We start from the raw sequence: 10,219 nt of genomic DNA on the forward strand, positions 1-10,219 counted from the left end.
CAATGCACAGATGCCAGGAACAGACTATGTAAACAGCAACATGGAAGTATTTTCTTTTCCCTTTCATCTTAAGGTAAGTGAATTACAACATTGCGGAGGTGTGTTCTACAATAAATGGCCTACTGAATGAGAACAGGCTGGCCAAAATGACGGCGTCTGCAAAAGGTGCAGTGCAGGTGCAGAGGATGATGAATTAAACAAGCTTTAAATAATGCTGTCACAAATACAGTGAATGCTGCTGGCCACTGCATGCCTATTGTCACAATCCCTGTCTTGGACTCTGTTTTGGACTTTGCTTCTGCTTTGTATATTCTATATTTACCTATATATAAATGTGCATGCATTTCTATACTAGTTTGTTTTTATACCTGGTCTGTGTGTCCCTTATGTTTCTCACTAGAGCCAGCCCTGCTTGTTTTGCTCCTCCACACCTGCCCTGAGTTTAGTCTCATTAGTCCTGCCCTGCTCCCAGTGTCCTCCCAGCCAATCAGCTCCCCTCATGTCTTCCTGTCTCCTCCTCTGTGTCTTGTTTGCTCATTAGTGTCAGTAGTATTTATGTCCTGCTCTCAGTTTGGTCTTTGTTAGTTCACTGTGTTCTGTTTGCCTGCTTGACCTGATGTGTTGCCTGCAAATAAATATGCTGCACTTAAAGTTGTCATGCCTGCGTCTCCTGACTTTGGGTCCACCATTTCATTTTCACGTAATACCTGTAATATTCACCCCCTGATATGGAACCAGAGTCCTTTGTAAAGAGAACAGTGGGGTCTCTGCCATGAGGAGGACTGATGGAAGCTGCTTCACTCGACAGATAACATGACACATGTAAAGCAGACATATAAAACATAGCTGGGCATTTCAGTGGGACTGACAGAAATGAAAACAGAATGCAGGTTTAGAAGGGAAAATTTGGATTAGTTTGTTACTTAGCTGTTAATTGGGAAGAACAAATGGTTAAAGGAGAGGGAGCAAGTAATGGGGGGCATTCAGGTTAAATCTTTTCTCTAGGTGGTGAAAGAAACAGTCTAATGATTAATCCACATTGGGGTAGGCAAATATAGATGAAAATATATCTTGTTAAAGTACATGTGGTCAAAATAAATCACATAATACTATCATGTAGAGGTGTATTTTATTAAATTAAATATATTAATAACTAAAATAGTGATTTGTAAGCATCCATGATGCCCACACACCCAATTTTTATCCATAAGGGTAAATGGTTGCAGACCTAAGCACTGAGTCCTGGGACTGGGTGTGTAGCAGATTATAATGTCTTCATCCTCCATTTAAGTTTGATCCGCAGAAATTGAATAGATCATTCAATTTCTTGCTTATAATGCAGTCCTACTGTTACATCTCACTTTTATTTTTTATCTTAACCACTCACTATCACTGCATTGTGGCATTCACTTACTAATTATTATATGTATAAAAGGACAAAAATATTACTATGTTATAACTTTTTCCAAAATGTCTTTGTATCATATATATATATATATATATATATATATATATATATATATATATATATATATATATATATATATATATATATATGTAAAAAGGATATCCATCAATATTAATTTAGTCACCAATATTTATGCAGTTGCAGAATTTGACCGCTAGATGTCGCCCTGAGACCACTGATGTGCCGTGCAGCGTGAACAGTGGACACCAGGTGGCTGGGATTAACAGGCTTTGGAGTCCTCAGTGGTGCTGTGCACTAAGCCTGCTGTATACGCACTCCTGTCCTGTACAGGCCCTCACACTCTCTGATCAACAGCTGAGTGCAGCCACTCTGCGCTACAACTGTTTCAGGACTCTGCCACTACCACAACTGTGCTCCCTGCAATGGAGGAATCTCTTTAGGTCAAATCAGAAGCCTGCCACTGTGACTGTGGTTATTAACAGCCCTCATTATAGCTGCTTCCTTCTGTCTGGTGGTGCTACACTCACACTGTTCATAACAGCATATTGTTTTTGCACATAAAACAGACTCATTGTTGGTGACACCCTGCTGATTGCAGCAGACTACATTCTATGTTTGCTTTAAATTTAGAGTGCCTTCTTTTTAAATATGCAGTGATGTTTTTTAGAAGCAATGGCCAGCTGCAGCTGTAGACCAAATAAGCATGATATGAGGTCCCAAGGTCAAGCAGTTTAGGGAAGAAATGTTTCACTGTGGACTACTCGCTTTGCTTTGTTCAGGTTTAGTGTGTAAAATAAATGGTATCATCATGAGTGTAAGGAAATTATCAAGAACAGCAGGGTGCTGTGACACCTTCAGTGACTGGCTGGGCTCTATCATAGCCATGCAGAGGTCAGCTGTTGCCCTGCGCCTGCCTGCCTGTCCTCTGGCCTACTTGATACTAAGGCTTACTCAGTAGTTCAAGGCTAAGCAGGCAGTGTAACAGACAGCACGGGACACACAGCACAGAAGCAGACACATCCCTACAATTTACAGATCACAGGCATGTCCATGCTATTCAAATCTCAACTATGAATACAATGCATAATATAGTATCTTCAAGTACAGACTTGTGTATATTCAGACTTGGGTGGTAACCCCTCCTGAATAAGCTCTCCCCCTTGGCAAAGACCGTGTTGTACATATTAAGATATCATTTAGGCTTGGGCTGCAGTGATTTGCAGCGCTGTGTATGTGTATACAGCAGTCGTACGCCATATTCTTATGTCACTGGGTTTTTCAAAGCACATAATCCTTCTTATATAAATGGTCTCTTTTTTCATCCTGGATGGGACAGAGAGAGAGAGAGAGAGAGAGAGAGAGAGAGAGAGAGAGAGAGAGAGAGAGAGATGAAGCAGCTGTATCTAAATAAAACAGGAAGAAGAGTCAGTGATGCATGTTGGCGCGCAGAACAGACAATGATGTTACAACTTGGTGTACCTCCACCAGGTCAAGAAGCGTCAACACACATCTTGTTTGCATACCACTGCAGAAAAACACACACACACACACACACACACACACACATACACACAGGGTATAGAGACAGTTGTGATGACTCATATTTCACTTCGTAACGACAGCTTATCGAGGCTTGGCCATTACATGTTCCCTTGTCTATTTAATTTCTCTGAACAGCATAATGCCAACTCAGTTACACTTTAATGAGTAGATGGCAAGCCAGAGCCATGCACAGGACATACTCTACTTCAGAGAAATAAAAATGGATGCCTTCAGTGTCTTAGGTCTTACACAATTACTGAGATTGTCTGTCACAGCTGTTCATTTCCAGTACCATACATTGCATAATCCATTTTCATTGTTTCCTCACTCCCCTACCAGTCACATTGATTTTAATGTATGGTGGCAACACTGATGACAACCTCGCTGAGCATTAAGTCCAAGAGCACAGAGCAGATTTTCCCTCCTCTACTGCTATTAGTCTGCAGTGGTCTTTAGACAAAGGCCTCAAATGTAATACATGTGTACTACCTTGCATCCCTTCCCAGTATTAGTGAGGACTTGGCGTGCCTCTGAACATTACATACTTTTGTTCTTGACTCAATCTTGTACTTATTAATGTTCACTGTGAACAGACTGATCTGGCCAAAAACTTAGACCCACTTCATCATGGTGTGAAACCTGTGGGGAAATCAGCAATACATATGAAGTTTTTCTAGACACAATACAAAACATATTAAAAAAATGTTTATTGACATCAGAAGCAATTTAAATTTAAACAATAAACAAGGCTTTTTTTCTTATTTTTGCAATTACAGTGGTACTCAAAGAACAGTAAAACTGTGATACGTCAATTTCATAACATGTCATTTAAAATAAAAACACACAGGAAAGGAAAACAAGCACTCAGATTCAACTCAGGAGGGGTTTTATGTGCTGTGCACCTCTAGCTAGGGTAAATACTGTAAGCCCACCCCTTTACACTGTACCAGGTGGAATAGTGGTCTAGGAACTACCACTGGAAAAATAAGACTGGCAGAAAGATACAGACACGATACTTTTGTAGTGTTAACTATACAAAAAGGAGAAAAAAAACTGTACAGCATAAAAACAACTGATATACACAGCCTTATTTTTTTGTGCCTTTTTTTCCACGGGAGACTAACTTATTTTTTTTTTCAGTAAGTGAAGTGTGTACAAGGGGATTAAATGCTTTATAAACAAGAAAATGAGCACTGTATGTCACTGGCTGCCTACTCGTCATCATCATCCTCATCATCATCCTCCTCGTCATCATCATCTTCATCGTCATCATCGTCATCTTCTTCCTTCTTCTCCATCTTGGCGGGGGCTTTTGCAGGTGCACCACCGCCCACTTTGCCCTTAGCACGATATGCTGCGATGTCCTGTGGTGAATAACAGAGTTTCAATTAATATTTAATGACCATAACAGTCTAAAAATGCAATTCTGATAATAGGTGTTATCAAAACGATGCAAAGTAACACTTGTTGGAGCATTCTTAGGGCACAGTATGAATGCAACAAGACCTGGCTAAGTATATTCAAGGTAATGGAGGGGCCAACGCTTCTTTTACCTTCTCATATTTCTCTTTCAGTTTAGCAGCCTTCTTCTCAAAGGGCTGCTTGTCCTCAGCCGTGGTGCTGTTCCACATCTCGCCCAGCTTCTTGGCAACATCTCCGATGGACAGGCCGGGGCTCTCACTTTTGACCTTAGGGCGGAACTCTGCGCAGAAAATGAAGAAGGCCGATCTGGAGAGAGGGTGGGAAAAAGAATGAGCTTGTCATTTATGCAATGTGACATGTTTCAATTTGTGTCTTCACAACATGACTCAGCTGCTTATGATTCAGATATATTTTGTCCTGTAGACAGCCTCTTGCATTTGAGACAAGGCTCTATCAAATCTTGACAGGCTGTACTCACGGAGGTCTCTTGGGGGCATTGGGGTCCTTGAACCTCTTCTTTTTTTCTCCCCTGGGAGGCACGTAGTTCTTCATCTCCCTCTCATATCGTGCCTTGTCCTGCTTTGCCAGCTCCTCAAATTTGCCCTTCTCTTTGGATGACATAGTCTGTAAAAAAAAAAAAAAAAAAAAAAAAAAAAAAAAACACTGAATTAAGTGGAAATTTGTACTTTTGATTGCAACTTTTTTTCCCCAGAAGGGTGTGTATGAGGTTTTTTTTTTTTTTTTTGGGGGGGGGGGGGGGGGGGGGGGGGTATTTTGTCACAAATTAAAAAATGGTATTTTGTCACAAATTAGAAACAAAGTAATTTTTGTGATAGTAAGACAAACTAAAAGGTAAAAAGATCCCCATGTTCATCTCCACCTCCTACCTTCCACCGCTCAGAGCACTTCTTGGAGAACTCTGCAAAGTTAACCGAAGTATCAGGGTGTTTTTTCTTGTGCTCCTCCCGACAGGTCTGGACAAAATAGGCATAGGAAGACATCTTCCCTCTTGGCTTGGTTGGATCTTTCCCCATCTTGATGGCAGTATCTTAAAAAGATGTTACTTCAGTTAAAGATTCGTTGAGTAATACATTCAGCATTCAGTATAATTATTTAATTGTTGAGTTTTCTTTGGGGCTGAGCAATATTATTGCTGCATGGGTGACTTGGGGTTGGTTAATATACACTTTTGTACATTAGAAAATGGCATGAAAAAGAAAAGAAATCCTGACAATATTGCCGATAAAAGTTGGTAAAATTGCCAAATGTGTGTCCTTAAACTGTTTTCCATGTACAGTGATGCAGTAGAACATGAAAAGGTGGGTAAACTATGGCCTCCAGTCACCGACTATCATATAGAAAGCCAAAACTTCTAAACTAAAACCAAGTGTATTTTCAACAAATGTTGCTTAAAATGTGTCTTTAAGACACATTTTATTATTTGAATTTGAATTTATGTCAAGTATTTTTATGTCATGCTTAAAAGGTGTGGAAACTGGTTTTGTGGTTTTACTCTGCACTACATCTCCCATGTACTTAATACTGTATTGTGACCTCGTCATTTATTTCTCCCTATTGACTATTAGTGTTGTATAGCACTACGTTACTTCTGTGACCCGCCCTCCTTGCTATCAAACTACACTAAAAGTCGCAACCTAAAAAATGCAGCCTACTGCCCGGTTCTGGTAGGGAATTATAGGATATAAATCGTTTTATTGATATTTAAAAGAAAAACTGAGCTGTGGGCCAGTACATAAAACCAGCTACAGTAGTCAGGCTTTCTTATAATGCTTTACATAAAGTAAATACATCGCTCCAGATTCATTAAGGAAGTGAAATTTGCATTGCATAGAGCTGATATTTTCCCTATAGCTGCATTATCCGGTCCGCATCACTTTCAGAAAAAACTGCAGCCAAGTTTCTTAAGTTCAAGTGCAGAGCATAAACCTATAACTCTCTATGGGACTAGCTACAACGGCGGACTTTGTTTAAAAAGAGAGGGGGAGAGAGAGAGACTTGTCTTTGCGAAACAAAACAATAAAAAAAAAAAATCACCCAAAACCTGATCTGCAACAATAACAGGCCAAAAATGAACCCCTCTAAGCATTCGCTTTCGTAAACTGGTAGATCACACAAAAATACACAAATAAAAATCATAAATCCTTTTATTGGAACGGGGGCACTTAAAACTGCCATTTGAGGCCACCAAACATTCAGCTATCGTCATTCTTTTATTTCATTTCGGTTTAGAAACAAGTCTCCATGATTTGCAAAAATCGTCAAAAACAAGAAAAAAATATATATTTTTCCTCCATTAATGTGAAATGCTACGGTAACTCCCAAGTAATCAGTGTCGGCCGAAGTAGTAGTAATGGCGCATAGGCTCTCGTTGAGGAAAAGGAGGTCAACAACGACGGCAATATTTCTTCTTCCATTTTGTGAGAAAGCCTTCTTCATGAAAGAAAGTCCCCCTCAAATGTCTCCTCCCGCCTCCCAGTTCGCTTTGTAACACGACAAATATCTCTAGAAAGCCGGCGATCTTGACAAAATATTCCCCCCGATTGATTCCTATTGCACTAGCCGCCTTGTATAGTAATACATTGGGTCTGTACTGTGTCTATGAGCGGGGTGTACTACTGACTTGGTTCCTATGAGCTCCTAATGGCCGCTTGTCTTCATCCACTAACATGGAGAATATGGCTCCTTCTCTTTGTGTCAGCGCACAGCCATTGCACTGCATGCAATAGAGGGCAGAGCGACCGCGGCGACCACCTCGCTACAACCCGCGATTTAAACTCTTTAACATCATCGGAAAATTACCGCGAAGGTGTCGTTGGAATCACGAAAGATTGAACTTTCTTTCGCCGTCTTCAGGTTTTATAGTTGCGCGACTGTTTATCAAGAAAACATGGTTAGAAAAAGTTGAACTGAAGTGCGCCTCTATGACTGGCTTCCCATTTGCCTCGCTGCCTTGTTTCCTATGCGAATACAGTCAGCCATTACAGTAAAGCGCAGATCCTGAGGTAATTTTTTCACCATTTTGTGAGCTGATTACTGAGATGCAAAATATACAAACGTGCGTATTTTTAGACGCTGTTTCTTTTTCTGATGTTTTCTATAAATTTTGTATTTGTATCCAAATTCCCATGCTCCCCAGCCTTCACATGACAGGCATTCAGCCTCGCAATGCACTGCAATGCCAATGGCTAGCTAACAGTCTTCTACCATTGTCGCTAACCGTGTTGAGCGCTATACCCAGTTGTCCGCCAGACATTCCTTATTTTTTACGCCTTTACTACCCAATGTTTCGCCTCAATCTTGCATGAATGACACGGCAGAAATATTCAAAATTATTCCTTTTTCACAAAATCGACGGTTTTCGTCGAGTTTAGTCGGAGTTGATATTTTCTTCTTTTTTTACAAAGCGTCTGGTCCACACTCCGAGGCAGAGTAATGTAACGTTACCTGGCTAGCGTTAGCTGTTTTTTGTTATTTTTTGACGCTTTTACACGACGAATTTCTTGGAAACTGGAAAGGGTTTCACATTCGACCATAGCCGACGTGTCACTGAGATATTTATGAATGTTATCGTCATTTTCATCCTTACCGACACTTCAAATTTTCATGTGTGTGATACTTACCTACGGTCTATCGCTGGATCTCAATGCTCTGCAATGGCTGTGTGAGGGAACACTTACACTAGCGATACGCAGTGTCTTCAGTCCTCGACTCTCTAACATTACTCTCGGCGGGGCTCGCTCGCTATTGGCTGGCGCCCAGTCTAAAGCCCGCCTGATTGGCCAGGGGCTTTTCATTGTCCTAATATAAGACGAAGTCCCATTGGCTGTCTTTTGTGAAACGTCACCGAACTTTTAGGAGGCGCGTGGATACAAAAATATTTCTGTCCGAGCATGCTGTAGCTAGTAGTAGTGTAGTGTGTTTGCCATAGTATTGAATTCACTATGTTGAGCACAGTGTACAGTAGGCAAGTTAAATGAATGAGACAACGTGGAGCGCATGTAGTCGGCGAACAAGACAGCTGTGAAATGTAATGCCATTGTGCTGGCAGGCGCTTCCCGACTTCATCAATCAGCGCTATTGTCCCCTCGTCCCAGTCAATGTTAACTTTAATGGCGAATTCTGATTTTAAACACACACATTAAGAACCCCGTGCTTTCAAATGCAAGGGCATAAAAAGTGCGCACCGAGTCTCGTTGTGGTAAAGTTAGGCATTTGATATGATATTTTAGAGGATTTGTCAATAAGTTAGATGCACGACGCAATAGTATATGAAAAAAGGCAGTGTTTTTTTTCTGCATCAGGGTGTGCCTTGTTTCATTCCACCAATTCCGGCCTCCTAATCAAGAAAACATATTGCACTGACTAGCCAGCGATGTTTTGATCAACAAATGTACCTCTTAAAAGTGTTCATTTACACCCGTTTAGTATAAGGCTAACTATTTGGTATATGGCTTCGTGGGCTTGGCTGCAGCCAGTCTCAGCCCGCAGAGGAGAATCAGGCATCAGATCATAAATGCACTTAATAAAGTGGACCACAGCCCCAGTTACCATCTCCATACAGCAACAAATTGTCTAATTTAGCATAGTCTGCTGTGATTAAGGGGGCGTTATCATGCAATGCAGTACCCCGTTAAAATGCACAGGGTAAGGTGGAAATCGAGAAGCTCCTGCTAATAATTCAATGCATAGCAGCAGAGAATAAGATTATTGTAAGAAATTTGGCAATATCATACAAAAATAGACACATGCATGGTAGTACTGTGCAGTTAATTACTTATATGTGACTACTGCAGACCTGTGTTATTTGACTAATTGACCACAAGCAAACATCCTAATAACACTTTATGATAACCATCATTAATAAACGGTAAACTAATGGTTAATTAAATTTAAGTTAATAGTTATGTTACTGTTAACAAACAATGACATGATGATTAATGTTAACTGTTAACCTAACTTTCACCCATCTGTTAATGTTTACCACTGATTAACAATGCTATAATCAGTGTTATGCTGCTGTGCTTGTCATTGTTGTGTGTTATGGTGTGAGCATATGAGCAGAGCCACATGTCATGCCACTATCTGTTTAACACTACATAGCTATTTTGTGTGTATGTGTGTAACATCACTAATAATTAGTAAACATTATTAGTTATAATTTCATTGTTTGTTCACATTCAAATGAAGATTAACTATAGTTTAGTTGATTATCAGTTTGCCATTTATTAATGATGGTTTTTATAAAGTGTTACCAAAGTCTTCTCCCTCTCTAGTCAGACAGCTCATGTGCAAAGAAAAGGGTCTTAACTGAAGAGAAAAGTTGTACAGACTTTTGTTTACTGTCATGTTGTTGTTTTTTATCCTCTGTAACTGCACTGTGTAGAGTTTATGTGACACTCACTAAGTTAAAAGACTTACAGAGAGACTTTTACTGTATTATGGATCACACTCACGAATCTCACCTTGTGATGCTTTTGCATGAAATATTACATCTCATATTAACGTAATGTCGTTGGAACTTGCAGTGTAGATGATGATGAATGCGTCCTGCGTCCCCTGTCCGCCTACTTACAAAAAAAAAAAAAAAAAAAAAAAAGCACATTGGGGTGATTATTTTGGACAACTCAGGGTGCTCTGTATGTGCTCAACTCAAGAGCACCCCTCAGGTACAGGAGCGTCCTTCGTCTCCTATCAGTGTCCAGCAGTATAGTGAAATAATTTCCAAAATGTACAGCCGGAAGACTGAGGGAAGTTTGAGACACCTATCCGAGTGGCCAGCTTAATTTTACGGTTCAGAATTATCTT

General features: G+C 40.2%; 1 protein-coding gene across 1 annotated transcript; it reads right to left on the reverse strand.

The window, feature by feature from the left end:
• Positions 1 to 3,662: 3,662 nt before the first annotated feature.
• On the reverse strand, positions 3,663 to 8,167 carry hmgb1a (high mobility group box 1a). Its single transcript, XM_030068897.1, has 5 exons — positions 8,035 to 8,167; positions 5,281 to 5,441; positions 4,872 to 5,017; positions 4,525 to 4,699; positions 3,663 to 4,335 (listed from the first exon to the last, which is right to left on the reverse strand). The coding sequence occupies exons 2-5, from the start codon at positions 5,425 to 5,427 to the stop codon at positions 4,183 to 4,185; spliced, it is 621 nt and encodes a 206-aa protein (XP_029924757.1). The 5' UTR covers positions 5,428 to 5,441; positions 8,035 to 8,167; the 3' UTR covers positions 3,663 to 4,182.
• Between the last annotated feature and the right edge of the window lie 2,052 nt (positions 8,168 to 10,219).

This window comes from Myripristis murdjan, chromosome 14, assembly GCF_902150065.1.
Source record: "Myripristis murdjan chromosome 14, fMyrMur1.1, whole genome shotgun sequence".
In the NCBI taxonomy this organism is placed as follows: Eukaryota; Metazoa; Chordata; class Actinopteri; order Holocentriformes; family Holocentridae; genus Myripristis; species Myripristis murdjan.

Coding starts and splice junctions, on each gene's coding strand:
- hmgb1a (XM_030068897.1), bottom strand. CDS start 5,427: ATGGGGAAAGATCCAACCAAGCCAAGAGGGAAGATGTCTTCCTATGCC. Junction 4,700..4,871: donor AATGCCCCCAAGAGACCTCC/GTGAGTACAGCC, acceptor CCCTCTCTCCAG/ATCGGCCTTCTTCATTTTCT. Junction 4,336..4,524: donor TGAAAGAGAAATATGAGAAG/GTAAAAGAAGCG, acceptor TATTCACCACAG/GACATCGCAGCATATCGTGC.